Source organism: Aulonocara sp. 'chitande type north' Nkhata Bay, linkage group LG4 (genome assembly GCF_057382095.1).
Source record: "Aulonocara sp. 'chitande type north' Nkhata Bay isolate Kocher_YH1m ecotype deep benthic linkage group LG4, A_spYH_male_GT1.1, whole genome shotgun sequence".
Taxonomy (NCBI): Eukaryota; Metazoa; Chordata; class Actinopteri; order Cichliformes; family Cichlidae; genus Aulonocara; species Aulonocara sp. 'chitande type north' Nkhata Bay.
Genome location: NC_141347.1, coordinates 2,305,398 through 2,326,020, shown reverse-complemented (window position 1 = coordinate 2,326,020; position 20,623 = coordinate 2,305,398). Strand labels below are relative to the sequence as shown.

Genomic DNA, 20,623 nt, shown 5'->3' with positions numbered 1-20,623 from the left:
TAGGCGCTCTGATGAAATGCTGCCCCCTTCTGTTAAAATTGACTGATGTTTTTTATTTTTATTTTAAAAAACCTCTGAATTTAATCTTGACAGATATACCAATTTCCTATCCTCTTTTTCTAAAATATTTATTAATACCAATATAAGTTTTTAAATTGTGCCTCAGACAAAGTTCAGACATGAACACGACACGACTCCATGTTGCTTATAAATTATTTATTATGTTGAGATTTATTTTATTTTATTTATTTAAAGAAGCAGTGATGTTATTTGGTCTAATAAATTTCACACTCGAGTTGTGGCCAGTCTTTATCTTGCAAGCTCGGGTCCTCTACCAGAGGCTTGGGAGGGTCCTGCACAGTATCTTGGCTGTTCCCAGGACTGCACTCTTGGTAAATGGTAAATGGACTGATTCTTATAGCGCTTTTCTTCTCTCCCAGAGTACTCAAAGAGCTCTATACAACATGCCACATTCACACGCACTCATAAACTCAAGTACAACTAATAAACATTCACACTCCGATGAACGCATCGGAGGGTAATTTGGGGTTAATATCTTGCCCAAAGACATTTGGCATGCAGACTGGGGAAGCCAGGAATCAAACCACCAACCTTCCAGTAGCTGATCTGCTCTACTGCCTGAGCCACAGCCTGAGCTCTTCTGGACAGAGATCTCAGATGTTGTTCCTGCAATATGCTGGAGCCACTCGCCCAGTTTTGGAGGTCACTGCCCTGAGTGCTCCAATTGCACTGGGACCACTGTTGCCTTCACATCTTCTTGAGCTCCTCTTTTGGCCCTTGGTATTTCTCCAGCTTCATGTTCCTTCTTCCTGATGTTGCTATCACTTGGTATAGCTACATCTATCAATACAGCTTCCTCTGCTTATCCATCACTACTGTCAGGTTGGTTAGCCATCACCAGTTTGCCTGTCTGTATCTCTAAGTCCCACAGTATCTTAGCTTCATCATTCTTGACCATCCTAGGGGGCGGCGCCCATTTTGACCTGAGGACTTTCAGGCCAAACTAAGCACAGTGTATGCTATGCCTGCCACTTGGTTATAGCGTTGCATCTACACCCTGCCTGCTAGCATTTTGCACCACAAAAACACATATTTTCATAATTTATAAGAGAGTGACGCTTCTTTATTGAACGCTCTGTATGTGAGACTTTCCAGTGTTGCCTCACCAGACAGTAAAGGGGACACTGAAATAGAGATGAATTGTACCTGACAGCAGGGAAGTTGTAGTGAGGCAGTAACACTGTGTAAACAGACGGTGACATCAAGAGGTGCACACAATAAAAAACAACTGAGCAAAAAGCAGTGAGGGAGCCGGGCACTGATAGACAAAAACATGTTTCTACTGCAGTGGCCTCTACAGAACAAATGGTATTTTCTTTTGATGGCATACAAACCAGGAGCGCCTGAGTTAATGTTTAAACCCACTGTAGGGTGTCTTCCTCTCTCGTGCTCACATTTTTTAGAATTATTACCAACATAACACAGTCTTGCCGGGGGCGGGGCCACTGGGGGGGGGGGGGGGGGGGCAGCAAATTTTACAGAGTGGCCAGTGCCCTCCCTACATACATGGAACATTTGTTTGGCAGCTTTTTGTATAGCATATTTCCACGTGCTGAAGCTGCAGTTAGGGGGAATTCTGCAGTGGCAAACATGGTGTTCGAAGCAGAACTTCCCAGGGGAAAAACTAAATTAGATTAAAGCTTTATTTTGTCATAAAGATGGTAACCCTCTTAAACAGTTAATCTGACTGGTGATTCTGTACATACGGTGACCACTGAAAATGAATTCAGTTGTAACAATACTTCAAGGGCACCACTGCAGCCTCAAAACACAGCTTGAACATTTAGATGTTCGTGATGTCACTGATGACACGTCTATCAACTCTGCTTTGGTTGATAATGTCCACCAACGGGGAAGACAGGTTATTATTATATAAAACTAATTTCATGTGTTTCACAGTTTGTTGAAGCTACTTTAATTTGCTGGACTTGAATCTGAAAATAATCCAAAGTTGATGATGATGATCTACAAAGTCTCCAAGATTTTTATTTATCCTTGTGAGCGGTAAGAAGAGAGGAGGTGAAGTGTATTTGTGTTGGTGAGGTGAAGGCTGGTTAGCTGTGCTGGGAAAAATACAGTATTTACATATGTACAGTTAGGAAAATAACCTCTTGTATCAGCCTGTCTCAGTCTCAGCTTCTTCTTTTTTCACAGCCTTTGATATATACACTATATTACACACAATAATTCTCCCAACTATACAGCACGTGACTTTTTGCACTGAAGGAAATCTGATTCATGAGGAATTCTGTTCGGTCTGTCCATGTCATCAGCTTTTTATACATCATTAAAAAGAAATGTGTTGGCTTTTTTGCATTTAACATCAAGAACCATGATTTGTCAACACAAGCAGTCCAAGCAGGTCACCAACAACCCAGAAAGTTCCTGGAGCAAGATGCTCTGCTCAAGTTCCTCTACTGCCGTTTGCAGATTGTGGAGCCTCAGGTGGAGGGAGGGGAAGGAGAGGAGGGGGAGCGGGGAACGGGGCTCGGGCTGGGAAAATGGACCGGTTTGTGCATCGGACTCGAACGGCAGCTTCCCGGTTCTTCTTCCACCTCCCTCCTGGCTCCTCCTCTTCCTTTTCCTCCCCCTGCTCCGTGCCCCTCCAGTCCCTCAGAGTTCTCCAGCATCTCCTGGATGAGAGGAGGCATGGAGCCAGGGATCTCCATTTTCAGTGTGATCACTCGCTCTGCTCCTAAGAGAAAGCGTTTCAGAGAGAAGGTCAGCATAACGGCCTTGGTGGAATAAAACATCACAGGAGGAATGAATTCTTAAACTTTAAAATTCATTTACTTTTCATTTAGATATTAATGAAGGATAATGCACTGCTGGGAAACCACCATTACATTTTAGATAAGAAAGATCATGAGTCCAGCTGTAGCTCTAACAATGTTTGTTTCAAACACAAGAGGTTAGTATTTGCCAGTTAATGTGTGTGTGTGTAAATGTGTTACCTTTAACACTGATGCTCCTGAGGTCAGTAATCTTCATCAGTATCTTGGGGAACATGCAGGGTTTGTCAGGCCGCCTCCTCCTCACATAGAGCTACAGACACAGGTGATGAACATTTTAGGAAGAGGTGTTATCCTCCACGATAATACCCATGTACAGTGCTCCCTCGTTTATCGCGGGAGTTACGTTCTAAAAATAAATCCGTGACGTAGTCAGCTTTATTTCTTACAATTATTATAGATGTTGTAAGGCTGTAAAACTCCTCACACTTTCACACTTTTCTCTCTTGTTTAACACTCAAACCTTCGTAGAAAAATAAGCCCAGTATTATAGAATGAAACCAAACCCGCAGGTGCCTTTGATGGTGCAAAATGTTTAGTTGACATTGCTGTTTTTTTTTTTTGGGGGGGGGGAACTTACAAACATACAGCGCAGGACTTCAATGATAGCAATCAAAGATTTATGTACATTTGACAAGCTGAACACATTCTGTACTGGACAGGAGACACAGCACGAGATTGATTGACAATGGTCTGCAGCCAATCAGGACGCAGAACACAATGTGCTGTTAAAAAAAAGAAAAAAAGAAAAGCAAAATGGCACAAAAAAATCAGCGAAACAGCGAGGCCGCAAAAGGTGAACCGCGTTGTAGCGAGGGACCACTCTACACGTTTTTAGTGACTTTCCATGGAAAACACATTTTAGCTCTATTTGTGCTTACTTAAAAGCCCTTCGTTTAGCTTTACTGCTGATGCCTGCAGACTCCAAGTATCAAGAAAATGTTTTTCAGTATTTTGTGTTGTCGAAATATTCTTCAAATACTGAGACATGATTTTGAGGCTATATCACCACGTTTAGTAGGAACAATTGAATGAAACTCATACACGCTGTAACACACTGATGTATTTACACACAACCGATTAACCGTAATGCCCCATAACCCAGGACGGCGAACCAATGTGCACATCAGGATAGGCCCGGTCTCTGATTGATGGGGTTAATGTTGCATCTTTACTTTCACTGGTAACTGTTGTGGTGATTCGGTGCAATAGAAACACAGCTGAACTGAATTGAAATGAAGTGAACTGAATATAAGCAGCATCTCAACATTTTCTTTGATATTCCAACAGGAGCTGCTTGAATGATGCCGGTCAGAGCACTCCTGAGATTAGTGTTTAAGAATGTGCATCAGCAGTTAACCATCAACTGTTTTCTAATCAGCACTGATGTACGCTAAAACTCTCCAAACACAAATAAACAGCTTTAACCAAAGAAATGCAAAGAGCAGTTTACACTACGGACAAACCAAGAAAGAAGCACCAAGTCTTCATGGAGTAAAATATTCATGCACAGATGGAATAAGTATTTAAATTAGAGCTGGGCGATAGAACGATAACGATATGTATTGCGAAATAACTTTTTCTCGATAGAAAAGTTAAACTATTGTGATAGGCCTCATCTCTCTTGTCCTCTTAAAAAAAAAAAAAAAGAAGAAGAACAGCCAATCCAAATTAACGAACCAGAGCCGAACCAATCACAGCCACAACGTCACGTCACGTGACTTGTTACGTACAGCACAAGTGCCAAGCCGCACATGTGTATTTGTTTGGGAAACAGCCAGCCGCCGTGCCGCCCGGGTAATGGAGGAAATGAGTGTGCCGACTAGAAAAATCAACCGAGAGCGTGACCGAAGGTTACCGAAGAGAAAACAGATGATGGTTCCAACGCCGGAGAGATTGTCGAACGGAAGAGCCATAGAAGTTCCGTAGTGTGAAGGTATTTCGGCTATTTCAAGTCTGACAACAAACAGAGTAGCGTGCACTGTAAATGTGCCGAAAGCAAGTCTGGAAATACAATAAAGCGGTGCATGCTCAATCTCTGAATGGAAGCGCTAATTCGTCATTCGGCTTTTGTCAGACTAAAGTAACTGTTAAAACTGTTTGAAAAGCTCAGCTATACAACAAGGAGAGATTGAGAATTTCCTTTTAGTTCTCAGTTTATTTGATATTGACAAAAGTTAGTCAATTTTGTCTGTTCTTCTGTAAAACAAACTAAGATTTATTTTTAGAATTAATATTTTGTTTCTAAGTGGAATTGACAATTTAGTCTGTTTCGTTTGTTCTATTTTGAAACTTAAACGCTTTAGCGGCTGCCTTTTGTGTAGTTTGCAATATTTGCCTTTATTTATCTGAAAAAGTCTCATGTTCCTTAAGTACATCTACCCTGTTGAACTTATTATGGGAAATAAATATTTAAATAAAAACAAGCTGCTGATTATTTCACATTTTACTTGTGAGCAACGGCACATTTAAATCTTACAAATATAGTTATTTGGCTTATATTGTGATAGATATCGTTATCGCCTGAAATGAAAAAAACATATCGTGATATGAAAAAATCTCATATCGCCCAGCTCTAGTTTAAATAAATGGAAAGAATGTTATTTAGGGTTAGGGTTATACAGTAGCATTGAAGTAACTGATTACTTGACTACAACAAGTAAAATTCAGGATTCCTCTCTTGCTCTTCATGACCAATCATTGTTCTCCACTGAAACTAGTTCAACACACGTGGGCAGCTACTAATCTCTATCCTGTCAGCTGAACACACTCTCTCTCTCTCCCTCCTCCTCCATCAGTGCGCATCAGTGAGTCACACCGCCGCGTGAAGTGGCGTGTGTCCTGATTAACATGAACATGAGCGCCAAATGTCACTTTATTAAGATAACTCCTTTTAAAGCTTTGTGCCTTCAGTAAAGACACACTGTGCTTAGAGCGCAGAAACACAGATACGCACATCTGTTCAACTGCACACGTTAGTTTTGTACAGCAAAGTTTATGCTCAAGAATGGAAGTCGAGTAATAACTTAAAGTCTAACCTTCAAAGCTTCGAGCATCGGCTCCTGAAGAATATCCACCTTCTCTGATTCCTCCAGATCCTGACGATCTGTGAAAAACAAATAACAAACACAAAGCATCGCTTCAGTGTCAGTATGTCTCCTTTGTCTTTCCTTTCACTCATGCTGCTGCGACACACAGTGCAGTACCTCCACAGAGCAGGCAGATGGCACTGAGTAACCCCGTTTCTGCATCGTCCATTTCCAGCGGGAGCAGCTGGTTGGCAAAGGCGAACACCAGGTCTGTGAGCGGTCCGAACCCGGCGTTGTGCATCTGAGTACGATTGAGGGTGAGGCCGTCGGAGAAGGTCATGGTGTCCTTCTCTGGAGTGTAGCGGGTGCAGATCCTCAGAATCTAGGAAAAGGATTCATTATCTGTTTAGTAACTCTTTGTTATAACGGAGGCCGACGTGTCAGAGGCGTTCAGTTTCCACCCGCGACGTCTGTTTGTGAGAAATTGTTTATTGCAGCTTGCAGGAAATCCTCACCAGTATGTCGAGGCATGCGGCTTTGAGCAGCGTGATCTGATCAGCGATGGTTAGGGTGGTGAAACCTGGGAGCTGCTTAGCAAACTCCACTGTCTTAATAATGCATTTGGTAGACAGTTCGCTGAACTTGTCCCAGAGACTCACATCCAGAGCCACGCGCTGCTCCGAGCTGTTGCTCTGCAGGATAGAAGAGAAACCAAAGGCCGATTGAATAAAAATCAGTTTTTGACCTTCAGTTTTTGAACTCACATACGCTCGTCTGTGTGTGTGTGTGTGTGTGTGTGTGTGAGTACCGTGGTGTATTTTCCCAGCTGACAGAGGGAGGGGAATGTATCCTGATGGGCCCGGCGAACTCGTTCGATCATCTGCTCCATGTCTGCTGACAGGACGTAGAGCTCTGTGTCGGGCTGCTTCTTCTCTTCCTTCTTCTTCTTTGTTCGGTCATTTCGCACCACTTGGAATGGAAATGAAGATGAGAGGATTTAGCTGAGAACATTCATCCCCATGAAGAATCTGCAATCCACCGTAAGACGTCGGACACCTGAAATACTTCCCCGTTTAATATGCAGCCACTTCACTTAGCACATGGACTGGAAACAACTAGCCTGGAGACTGTTTCACGAATTAGCCCTAAAAGTCCAAAATTATTAAGTTTCTTTTTATTTGCAGATTGACTCAACACTAAACGGGGGTTCATGTCTCAAACTGCTGCTTACAGTTAACACCACTCTCTTTTTTCACAGGAAGCAAAATCTGCCAAACAGCATCTGTTCCAGACCAGGGTAAGGGAAAGTTTTCCTCTTCATGAAATAAATGAGTATAATCACATCTACTACATTCATACTGACTTGATTCTTGGTTCACACGCTGTGCATTATGAAATGATATGAAAAAGCAGCCAGCATAGACATGCAGGAGCACTAAAGCTTTCAGGGCCATGTGTTAACTAGGAACGACCACCAGAGGGAGACAAACAACAAGGTTAGAATACAGCACTGAGGCCCAGAAGTCAGGAAAAGTCTTTCCCCATAAACACATATACACCCCCTGTAAGTGCTTCCTATCTAATATTCACATAAGTCTGAAATGCAGGGATTGAAGCACCGACCTTCTGATTAGTAGCTGACCAACTCTACCTCCTGAGCCACAGCCACCCCAAAGAGTAAAACTGCAAGACCTCTAAGCAACTTAAAGCATTTGCCTGCTTAAGAAGCTCCCTTTCTTCCACACACCCACAAAAATCAACCTGCGCCCGTACTCACGCTCTTTAGACATGCCCACATCCAGGCACTTCTGCAGTCGACATGACTGACACCGGTTTCTTGTCACTTTGTTGATGACACAGACTTTGTCCCGGTGGCACGTGTACACCATGTTCTTCTGGATGCTCCTTCGAAAGAAACCCTGACAGAGAGAAACAGATGTTGAGAAAAAGGGTAACAGAAAGCGCTGTGAGCGTGTGCAGGAGCTGGAACTGGAATGAAAACTGCAGAATTATTTCAACTGTAACAAGTGTAATCCTGAAGTGACTCATTCAGCTGATGGGCTGCTGGGCGGAGGTCTAACAGAACATGAGTCTGACCACAAGCACATCAAAGCACACACACACACACACACACACACACACACAGCAATATCAAAGCAGACACTAATTGCACAGACAGATCCTTTGTGTGTCTCTACAGGATTAGATGAAGCCACGAGGCTTAGAGATCCTCGGGTGGCATAAAGGTCGTGACCTCTTTGCTGCCAGAAGGAGCACTGTGGCTTAGTGTGCATGTTTTCCAAACTCAAGTGCTTATGTTTCGCTGCCTACCTTGCAGCCTTCGCAGGCGCTGACTCCATAATGGTATCCTGATGATTTGTCCTGGCAGACAAAGCAGGGTTTGTAGATACGAGGTGGTGGAGGAGGTGAGGGAGGACTGGGGACAAGCAGGTCCTCCCCTGAGCTCGTGCTCTCGGTCTCTATGGCTGCAAAAGAGATTTACATGCAATCAGGCTACAATTTACAAAGAGCAAATAATCCTCATTTATGTCATCCTGGAGCTCTGCCTGTCTGAAAGGAGACTTTTCTTTAACCTTCAAGTGACTGAGTGGAGTCGTTTATGACACACATGTATTTATTAGTGCCGATGTGGCCTTTTTTGGACTGATTCTTATTCTTATATAGTGCTTTTCTACTCTCCTGGAGGACTCAAAGCGCTGTATACAACACGCCTCATTCACCTATACACACAAGCACTCTATGCTTTGTCAGTGCTTTAGCTAACATACGCATTCATACTCTGATGTATGCATCAGAGAGCAAGTGGGGGTTAGTATCTTGCTCAAGGATATTTGGCATGGAGACTGAGGGAGCCAGGAATCAAACCACCTTCTGATCTGCAGATGACCTGCTCTACCTCCTGAGCTACAGCCACCCCGTCCATCATCCATCAGTGTTTTTCATCCAATGTTCCTTGTCTGGGTTCAGATCACAGGGGTACCAGTCTCAGCTGAGCAGCCCAAACTTCCCTCTCCTTGGTCACGTCTTCCAGCTCATCCAGGGCTGGGGGCACACTGAGTTGTTCCCAAACTGGCCAACATATATACTCCCTCCTGGGTCTGATCCGGGACCTCCTCCCAGTAGGTTTTGCTCGGAACACCTCGCCTACAAGGTGTCCAAAAGGCATCCTAGTCAGACGCCTAATTCAACTCAACCAGCTTCCTCTCGAATGACCGAGCTCCTCACGCTATCTCTAAGAGCACAGCCACCCTTTGAAGGAAACTTCTCGTTCTTTTGGGGATTCCCCAGAGCTCAGGCTAAAAACTACTCACCTGGGATAGTAACTCATCCCTCACCTGGTTCCTTTTTGGACACTCAAAAATACATCGTCAAGTACAATCAGGCTATGAAAGCAAGTGAGGAGGAGATATCACTGGAGTACTCGCTAGTCATACTCTACCTGTGGATGGAAATTACTGATGCAGTGTTAAAGGAGGGCTTAAAGGTACAAAATAATATTTTATTTCAACTTCTGAGATGATGTTAGCCGAGCAAACTCACAGTAATCAGCTCAACCATCCAGCACCGGACACACTTGGCCCGACAAAGCTGGATCACATCAGCCTGCTGATCAGAGTTGCTGTGTGTTAGCACTAAGTGCTGCTCTGCTCCTGAGTCTCTGTCAAAGCTGACGCCTTGTTTTGTTCAAAGGTAAACTTCAACGGTGATTTACTTTGGAGGTCTCGGCCCTTCAGATTAACAAACCCTACTCCCTCTCCCACTTTGCCTCCTCTGACCTAACACATTCTCTCTCTCTCTCTCTCTCTCGCACACACACACACACACACACACACACACACACACACACACACACACACACACACACGTCTACCCTCCCCCTTTAGTAGCCATACCAGACATTCCTCTATGGAGGAGATTCAACTCCCCTCTACTCTGCTGTGCTTCTGTTTACACAGAGAGAAACGCAGAGATCCTCCTCCTCTGCCGCATCATACCATTCCTCCATCTTCTCCTCACTTCATCTTTCCTCTATTTGCCTTTGCTCTCTTCTCACTGACACTCTAGCCATGCATTCCCTGAAGCACCGTCTGACCTCTTTTAAACTTCTCACTCAGACCCGCCTCTCGCCATGCGTTCCCTCCCCTCTGCTTACCAAGTGCCTCTTTCTCTGTTTTCATCTTTGTGTTTGTTAATCTCTTCCTATTGCTTTCCACTTCTGCTTCAGTGTGTCGGACATGACGGCCACAGGCAGCAGTGTGTCCACGCACACACACACGCACGCACACACACACACACACACGCACGCACGCACGCACGCACACACACACACACACACACACACACACACACACACACACACACACACACACACACACACACACACACACTGCAGCGCTGGAGCTGTGGCTCCAAACGAGGGCAAAGGTCTTTACTGTATAAGCGAGTAAGAGGGCATCTCCAAAGACGGGTCTCCAACTTGATTTAGGAACAGATGCTAGTGTTTTGATCAATTTTGAGCACATCTACAGTTATTCATTTGAAATAATTCTACAAAAAAGCAAACAAACAATAAGACAAAGATTTAAGTAAACAGATCTTTTTATGTCACAGTGTTTTGGGGGGTTGGATTTAAATTTAAAAAATAAACTTATTAAACATATTAAAGACTTTTAATTTCCTGAAATCAAAACTTTAGGAATTTTGGAACCAACAACTGGAGACAGCTGCTGTAAATGTTGGGCCAAGTTTCTCAAGAAGGGAAACTTCAGCATCTGGTGACCTCCATGGTTCCTGTCTTCACACACTTACTGACCGCAGAGGATTTTTAGCTCATTTTTGCAAAGAATAATCCCAATAATTACAACTAATCACAGTTTTTCCAGTCCTTTTAAGCCTGTGACTACAGGAGGCTTATAAAAAAGCTGAGAGGAAACTTGGACACAGTACCTTCAGTGAGGTAATCACTGCGTCATTTTGCCACCCATGTGCAAAAACTCAAGAGAACTCTTTCTAAAGACCCGATTGTATCAAACACTCTTAAGTTACTCTATAAAGAGGAGTGAAATGAGTTTTTCCTATCAGGCACATTGTTTGGGGATATGCGTGACTAGGATGGCCAGACGTGGAAAAGCTGCTGCCCTCACCCTCAGAGCTGTGGGTGCAAAGTAAGCTGTCCTAACCAGCAAACCTGCACGGCTTTGATGTAGAAAACGAACAGCAGAATGTACATGTCACAGAGAGCTGAAGAATAACCACTCGACCAGAGAGCAACCACATTCTGCACCAGCATGTGGACTTTAACCTACATGAAGACTGCTGCTGCCAGCGTTAGCCACACACGGCAATCTGATCTGGCATCTCGCATGCAATATGTCACCAAGTGCCTCGTTTCATTTTATAAACACTTTTTCTTTTTAGGAAACTCTGCACAACTGAGTCAATGACAGGTGCAGACAGGAAAATATATAGTAGCACCTCGGCAGACAGTCCTGCTTACCATAATATTTTATTCAGTTACAACGTTTCAGCCTGTGTGACCTTCGTCAGTGTTTCATAAACACTTTAAATATGATGTATTTAATAAGAAATGTGAATAAAGGCTTAAAATGGCACTCTGATATACATACAGTGTACATTTGATTGTTTTGTTCTGTGACTTTTTAGTATCCATTCATTCAACCGATGTGAAAAATAATAAATGTTCAAATGAACTGCAAAATAGAATCAGGTGGCCCTCTCAAGTACAATCTGAAGTGAGGTTATGGCACTGTAACCACACATAGCACTACATTACAAATACTTTCATAAGTGATCATGACAGACAGACAAAAATCTTTCCATTGAGAAGCTATAAAGTACACATTTTTTTCTCTTTTACTTTTGAAATGATTCCTATAAATATGATGATTTAGTTTCCTTTAACGGTTGCTGCAAAAATAGATTGGTGGTTTCAGCTGTAGTGATTTGGGTGGAGTATCAGTATACATTTGGTTTGCTTTAAAAAGGCACAAGATGAGAGGCCAGCTGGGCCGTGTGTTCGGTTTATCAGCCCTTTAGTTAGTCATCACCTCTTTTGTTTCTTATCAGGATCCTCTGGTTAAGTTTTTCCAACCTGAACCAGAACGTTAGCTTTACTGTCCTGATGCAGTACAGACGCACACAATGAAATGCTTTTCTAGCTGCACTGTGCACACATACGAAATAAAACTTTATCCAAAAGTTAGTTTAACACCTGCAGCTACCTAGTAAAGCCCATATTAATTTGAGCCTTGAAGTTTACTCAGGTCAACAAATGGTTAAACCCTTCAGAGTCTGGTGTGCTCAGCCAAACTGTGTCCTGGGGTCAGCTCACGACCAGCAGCAGCAGCATGAAATGTTAGCCAGTGCTGGGCTGAGCGGTTTCACCAATCTGATGTAAAATATTGTTAAATGGGAGCCCCAGGCAGTCATGTCATGGCGCCAGCAAGCCTCTGCTGAATAGAGAGTGTGATCTGCCAGCTTAGAGACCAGAAACACAGAGAGACGGCAACCAGGAAGTTCTTAAACTTGACTTTCATACCATCTTTATTACTTTTGAAGAATTTTCTTGGTTAGACACTAGCTCGTTTCACCTCTAATCGAGCAATATGGATGAAATTCCCCCATCATCTTGTTCCATATCACAATGATAACGAGCTGTACTGAAAAGCTCATTGCAGCTGGAATCAGCAGTGACGTGGCTTACACCAGCGGTCCCAGGGTTCTCAAAATTTCAAAATCCCTGGTAGCCCTTCGGGCAGGGACTCTTCAGTTTTTGGTAACCCAAAATAAATGTAAGTAGCCCGAATAAAAAAGAGAGCAATTTTTTGATTGATGTTTTGTTTCCTGTTTTGTTTCCTTTACAATATTATACTTTAATGTATAATATTGTAAAGGAAACAAAACATTAATCAAAAAATTGTTGAAAAACAAATTACAACATTGTATAAAAATTACAATCATCAACTCAAATACTTGGTTCTAATTGAACAGAAATTTCTATGAACTTGTAAGAACTGTGTAGGACATGAATCAGTCTGTGTCAGATCCTGAATTTGAAATTTCCACTGAAGTCACGGGTAAGAGACAAGTGGAACCAAGATCTAGGCCATTTGCTTTTTGAAGCAAATGGCCAGCTACATTTCCAGCTACAGCCCAGCTACATTTCCGAAAGAATGCAAAAGCATTGACATATATTTTTCCTTCCTACAATAGCCCGAGGGGCAGGGCAGAGATAGATTTTGGTAGCCCGACTGGAAAAATAGCTAGCCCCGGGACGTCGGGCTAGCGATTTTGCGAGCCCTGGGTCCCAAACCCCCGGGGCCACGGACCGGTCTGTGAGTCGTTTGGTACCGAGCCGCGAGAGTTGAGGTTTGGGGTGAAATTCATGGTTTTCAGGGTTTTCACCATTAACTTGTGTGTCTTATTTTGAAAGAAATATTTACGTGTTACTATAGCGACCAGAGAGCATTAAGGGGCAGAGAGGAGGATGTTACTCTAAATGTTGTTAATGCTAATAAAGTTACACAATTACACAGTGAATTCGCGTTTATTATTATATTTACAAAATACAACAGTTTTTGTCTTGGTCCTGTCATTTTATTTTGTTGTATTTATCCGTCACACCTTAAAGGCCGGTGAAAATATTGTCTCACATTGTCTGACCGGTCCGTGGTGCAAAAAAGGTTGGGGACCGCTGGCTTACACGATTGTCTAACAAGTGAACGCTCCCTGGTTTGATTCCTGAATGAGAGACAAACCAAACATGCAGAACTACCTGCTGTAAGCCTGCAGCTGAAAGTACTGCACTGAATGGGATGACGATGTTCGTGTTTGGCTTATTACATTGTGTAATAATGATTAAATCAAGTTATTTCATAACTATCAACAATCCTGTAAATCCAGTATTGCCAAAAAGCAGTGACTACACAATGATGTGCTCACTCTGACCTAATAACATAACGCAACCACAAGGACAGCTTGTATTACACACACTTGCCACATTGAACTATAAAAGGCCTTACGGTTGAATTTTATGCCTAAGATTCATATTTCAAAGTTTGTTAAACTGATTTTATGCTGCATTTATTTATTTATTTATTTTTAATGTAAATAACAGACCAAAAGACAGACTGACCAATCAGAACGCTGCATTTGGCAACAAGTGCATTTGTAGCTTGCGGTACGCTCAGCGGTATTGAACATATCCCGGTCAATCGGATCTCTGACATGATCTATTTGGCTCCTCAAATGTGGCCCCAACTCTGCCAACAAGAGCTCAAACTGTCCGACTGACATCCTGAAATATGTGCAGTGCACAGTGCACTACTTTCAGGCGTAACAGCACTAACAGCTTCTTCTCTGCTGGCTCTGTGAATGAACTCTTGCTCCAATGTCTTGCACTGCAGCTGAGAGCGACAGTCGTTGTTCTGCTCTGCAGCCAATGAGCTGTGGCAGCACGTCAACCAGTTCTCCTCTTTCTGCAGATCCAGGTTAGAGTGACACAGCTCGCAGTAGTTCTCCAGAGCGGAACAAGGACTTCTGTCTCCAGCTGTAGTCCAATGTGATGAAGCTCAACTATGTCCTTCAAGAGACCCTCTGCAAGGATCCAGCTGTGGATCGCCACAACAGAAACTTAGCCCACTGAGTTGGCAGTCAACATTTTCTCAGAAAAACAAAAAATAGAAATAAATGACCATATGAAAGCTTATCTAGTTTACATTTTTAAAACTTACTCAACAGTTTGCAATGACTAAATTTCAGCAAGTGACAATCTTTCGGCATGAAATGCAATCAAGGCATTTGGAAACTATACAAGTCAAAGTTTCTACCGCCAACATTTTGGCCTCGACTGTAGTCGCAGCTCCAAAGCACTGACCTTCAGGCTTAAAAATGCAGAGTCCAAAATCAGTAGCCGTGTCCATCTTTGACATACAGTCAGTGGATATGAGCGATAATTAGCATGTTACGAATATGAAACAACAAAGTGTTTGTTTGATTAATCCTGTGGCTGGTTTACATTCCATTCTTTCTCATGCATCCAGTGATGAGACCAGGACATGAAGATGTGAACTGTACACCAAGAGTTTGTATAGCAGAGGACTGTGTCTCAAGCAAATCAATTAATAAGTAGGTTTCCATGACTACTCTTTAACATTTGTATGATAGGATACACACCGACACACAGGAATACAAAAAACACCTTTTTTTTCTTTTCTTTTTTTTTGCACACTTCAGTTAAACTTGGCCAGCATACCCTTGCATTCCCAGACAAACTGTGAATGTGACTGTGTGTGTGCGCGTGTGTGTGCATCACTGCCTCCAACAGACAGAAAGAGAGGTCATCCAGTGCAGAGAAATGATGACTGGGCAGCTGACACAGGAAAGAAAGAGTTAGATAGAAGGAGGAATAAAGGGAGGGGGAGATGTAGGTCACTTCCCAATTGTCAGTGAGTCATTGCTCTGGATCACACCCAACAAACATTCAAGAAGAGGGACACACACACACACACACAAACGCGCACGCACACACACACACACACACACACACACACACACACACACACACACACACACACACACAGCTTCTGTGTTGTTGCTGAATATGTGTGCCTGGGTCTGTGTATAGCCTTTGGCCTTTGAACTTGTTTGACACTCTTCATTCCAGTCACGCAAAGACACACACACACACACACACACACACACACACACACACACACACACACACACACAGGGCAACCATCCCCATCTTTACAGCCTGGATTTACGAGCGCTCCTCTCTTGTTCCTATATGCCCCCCCTCCCCTCTCACCAGCTAACCAGAGTCCACTTTGCACTTTTCCTCTTTATTGCTTTTACTCAGTTGTGCAAGCTGTGACATCACTGCAGCATCACCACAGGGTTACAGTCTGACTCTCAGGCTTAGTGCTTCAGCCATGTCACAGTGGGGTGGGGCAACACTGTCGAATCATATCAATGAAGTTATGTATTTATATATTCTCGTGTTAGTCCTGTGACACATGCGCAGCCCATCCCGAGTGAATGCGACCTTTAGCAGGCTTTAACAACCCTCCCACAACTGGGATGCACCAGTTGTGAAATTCTAGGTAAATAACAGTGTTTCAAATCAACAATTTGCATTAGTAGATACCGAGATTTTATTTCTAGTTGTTGTTGCTATTTACTTGCCAATCTGTTTCAATTACCTGACCCATTTGCGGTCAATATTCGGCCAACAGCTGATGTCTCTACAGTTTGAGTTTGTTTTTGTCCCCCTTTTTGTACCAGGGAGGAAGTGAAAGCAGCAGCGCTATTAATATCAAACATCACTGAACATTTAGCCAGTGCAAAACGGAGGTGACACAACAGATGAATACCGGCCACTGTAAATCACATCTAATTCCCTGAGATCAGTCAGCAGGGCACATAATGGCTGAAACTGATATTCTGCATACATATCATACCTCATCGAAGCATCAAAGTGTCTGGATGGTAAATTTATGCACCTTATATGGTAAGGAGCAAAGATTATTCCACAACTGAGGCCAAACAGTGCGCCATCACCTCCCCCGATTACTTCTTAAAGCAAAATTCTTATGCATACTATGTATGTGTGTGTACATATATATACACACATGTATGTATATATTATACACACATGTATATATATATATATACATATACACACACACACACTGATAGCTTAGGGTGAGAGGAAGGGTACACCCTGGACAGGTCGCTGGTCTGTCACAGGGCTAACACACACAGAGACAATCATGCACACTCACATCTCATACATGTGTGGTTTTGCCATTATGCACCAAAATGACGCCGTCATCATGATACTCAAACTCAGAGGATAGTCATTATCATAAACTGGAATATTCTTTATCAGTCATTCATATCTTTACAGTTTAGACACACCGAGGTTAACTGGCTGATGGCACCATGGACGCAAATATCAACGGGCAACAACGTCACGTAATGATGTCAGTTAGCATGGTTTGTCTGTTGTGTCAGATCAATGTAGCGATTTTGTGACAATGGGCTGAAAGACTTTAAATCACTAAAGACTTTTAACTTCAATAACAAAGATTTTGTCCTGGGCTGAAAAGGGAAAAAAACAATATAATCAAAATGAACAAATAATACCAATAAAAGATGCCTACGGGCCTTAGTTGTTACCGAAAACATTAATCCCAGTTTTATTTACAATCTGCGTTTGTTTCAGTTTCAAGTGTGTGTGTCCAATAGTTCATTGGTAACTAAATAAATAAATGTACGATTATATGAACACTTTATAGAATTGTAAGTTTATAATATGGACACTTGCGACAAACCACAATTTTAATCGGTAGATTAAGCGCATTCTTAATTCATAACTCAAAGTTTGGCTTAAAAAAAATGTCTGAAAGTGGTGAAAAGGTACTGATCAAAATTAGCTAAAGCCCGAGATGACACACAGCATGTGTCAATTACAATTGAAAAAGAGGAAACGCGATGACAAAGTGAAACAGCTGGGACCAGTTTATGTCTTTATATTTTTGTCCAAACCCTCCTGACACACAGGTGACAGCTGTGACCAAAAGCTCACAAAAGCTGTAAAGACTTTAAAGCACGTTATTAATTAAGGACACTAGCTAAGAAAAGCTAAATGGTGTAGCTGTGTCCTCACTTCTCATTCAGCAGGCTAAAAACAAACCGTGGCAGCTCGAAGAGGATGCTGGCATGTGTCCCAGCTGGCCTCAGCTAACGGATGTACTCATTCCCTTCAGCTGACAAGAATACTCCAGCATGAGCGCTGGATTATCCTGCACTCCCCTGGTACTTGTTCTAACTCATTTAAGTACTACTACAGATCTATGGCCGATGATGCAGCGCTCTGTGTAAAACTCCAACATGACAAATAATCTTTGTCTCACTCACAGTGGCTGGATCCGCTCCAGTGCCTGCCGGTCAGCAGAGACCCTCCAAAGGGGCGCTGGAGTCCTCCTACAACGGACAAGAGTCCCTTCTCCGGCCCGAGCCCCGGGGGTCTGTGGTAGTAGTCCATGCTTAGAAAAGAGCCCGTGCTTGGGCTGCTGGGGCTTGGGCTTAAACCCACAACATCCACGCTTTCGTACATCTCCGAGAGGCGGGAGTCGGGATGTGGTCTCTGTGTGGTAAATAGAGGGAGGGGGGGAGAAGATCAAAGCGTCCTGGACGGCGATGAGAGAAAGAGGAGCGGAGGGAAGGAAGAGTTCACATCTTCATAACAGACTGATAGGAGCCAGAGGAGGAGGATTCCCGGTGACCTTTCAGGCTTCGGACAAACGTAGTTAACAGTCAAACTTTGCCGTCTTTTGTGATGTTATTCATGTATTCTTTTGTGTCTCTTTCACAAATTAAACATCGCTACAGTCCAAATGCTACAAGTGCTAACAACCCAAGTGCCGCTGCTACCTCGAAGCCCTGAAAAGACGAAAAGACTAAAAGCCAGGGGAGAGAAACACTGTCGCTCCAGTCGCCTCTCGCACCGTCACACAGTCGTGTGTCATGTTTTACTTCATAGTGAGTGTGGGCTGCCGCCTGCGTCCGCTGATCCACAGCTCCTATTTTCTATTAGGCTAAATATATCGTGTCATACAACTTGCCCCTGAAGCCACCCAGGTGAAGTCTTTTTCACCGACATTGTGCTCCGTAATGTCACAGCCAGTACACTCTGTCCTGAAATCCACGCACGCTGTCAATGAATGTAACCAAAGCCTTAAAGTAAATCGGTCCGGTCGGTTGGTGCGTCGCTCGCTCCGGTTTAGAGAGTGCACGCATTAAAAGCAAAAATACGCAAAAAACCGAAAAAAAGCCCAGAGCCGACACATTAATTCTGCAAATGTGAGCGGTGTGGGACTTTGAAGTTGCTGCTGTATATGCAAAGAGCAGAATATCCAGAGGTGAGGAAAGCTGGAGAGATAATCCGAGGCAGTCAGGAGCGCTGCTTGTTGCTAGTAGCTGAGGTCCAGCAGCGGTACACGAGTGTCCTGTGGTAACCCCCACTCTGTACCCGACGGCCTCTCTCTCTCCCCCCACCCTCTCTCTCTCTCCTCTCTCTCTCGCTCTCTTTCTGGTTGGTGAGAGACACCAGCTGCGCACGAGCTCCCCCTACTTGTCATGCGCGAGCCTCCAAATAAAACCTACCTGCTTTGTTCCACCAGGAGGAGGGTATAGAGTTAAAGGAAATGATCTTAATCGTGGCTTCCCTTGCCCCCATATAAGGGCTTTCGGAGATTTGCCTGTCCCATAACAGTTTGGTAATGGAGTAAATTTAAACAGTACATTTTAATCACTGAACAATTCACTTGCAGCAGTTTGGCCCACTGCCATTCCCCAACTTCCCTTTACTAGATTATCTTAAAAGAAATGAGTGTGTGAGAAAGACCTCTTTTCTACCACTCGGTTATTCTAGCTTTGTATATTCCAATTTTTAAATTAAGTTTTATCCTTTTTTTAAAAAAATTCATTTAAGTTTCAATGAGTTTCCATAATGGATTTTCTCATTTCAGTTTAGATTTTATTATTTGAAAAAGTTTCAGTGTTTGAATCTTTTTAGTAACTTCTCTATGGAGGGCATGTATCAGAGCCAATACTTAGTTTTGAGATGCAGTTTACATTTTGTGATAGTTTAAGTTTCTACTTGCACAACATTTTCAGCTATAATATATATTTCACTTTTTATTCCAAGAGAATTGTCAGATAAACTAATGTTCTACATCCAAAGTGTATTTACTCAGGCTCAACAAATGAGGGGACAAGGAATCATGTAAGCTCCATTTTAACGGAATTCAGTATCAAGATACTGTAAAATCTGCTGTAAGTATTCAGCATAATCAAATGTTGACCAACTGCTGCACAGCAAGTAACTGAGAGGCCATTAAAGCACTATAGTAAAAATGAAAAATCATTGTAAAAAACAAACAAACATCTTTTTTCAAAGATACACTTGGGCAAGTCTTGGATATAGCTGTGTTTTGCACCAAATCCTAACCTGAAAAGGGTAATCAGGGGTGCTGTGTTTTCAGTGGGGAGGTGCTGTTATCAGGTAGGTGACTAGATCTGTTGAGGGATGCCGTTCCAGAGTTTAGGAGCTACAACTGAGAAAGCCTGTCCGGTCTGGAACAACAGGCACTAAAACCTGCTGGTCAACTGACGCAAGCGAGCAGTGTGGGACCATAAACTATAAATGCTCTGTGTGCACTAAACTTTTATTTTACACTGTTCAAATATTTGATGCCTATGTTCTGAGCTATAATCCATTTTTGTAGGGTTATGAGAAGGCTTCGACAGTGACATCAACAAATATAGAAAACAGCTGACAAAAAAATATGCTTTCATAAATGCTGGATTTAATTGAGCGCGCACACCTACATTAAACCTTAATGTTAAGCCTCTGTCTATCCATTATTCTGTCAACTTACATTTGCAGTATCTGTCAGCAGAAAAGCAGAACAGCAGCTGCTAACCATCACAAAAAACAACAAGGTTAATAAATAAAATGTTTTATGCTATTTGACTCAGAAAAATACATTTAACACAAATCTCAACTACAATATTAAATTATTGTGTAAGGACTTGAGCATATCACGTTTTTACATTATAAATGGCAACAAATACATAAAAAATAAATAAATACTGTCAAGAATAAAGAGT

The 20,623-nt window shown here is 42.8% G+C and overlaps 1 protein-coding gene across 1 annotated transcript; it reads right to left on the bottom strand.

The window, feature by feature from the left end:
* Positions 1-247: 247 nt before the first annotated feature.
* On the bottom strand, positions 248-19,000 carry LOC147331718 (retinoic acid receptor alpha-B-like). Its single transcript, XM_086287913.1, has 9 exons — positions 17,867-19,000; positions 8,234-8,388; positions 7,680-7,821; positions 6,711-6,871; positions 6,418-6,594; positions 6,080-6,284; positions 5,912-5,979; positions 3,036-3,126; positions 248-2,776 (listed from the first exon to the last, which is right to left on the bottom strand). Exons 1-9 carry the CDS (start codon positions 18,063-18,065, stop codon positions 2,523-2,525), a joined length of 1,452 nt encoding a protein of 483 aa, XP_086144039.1. The 5' UTR covers positions 18,066-19,000; the 3' UTR covers positions 248-2,522.
* Between the last annotated feature and the right edge of the window lie 1,623 nt (positions 19,001-20,623).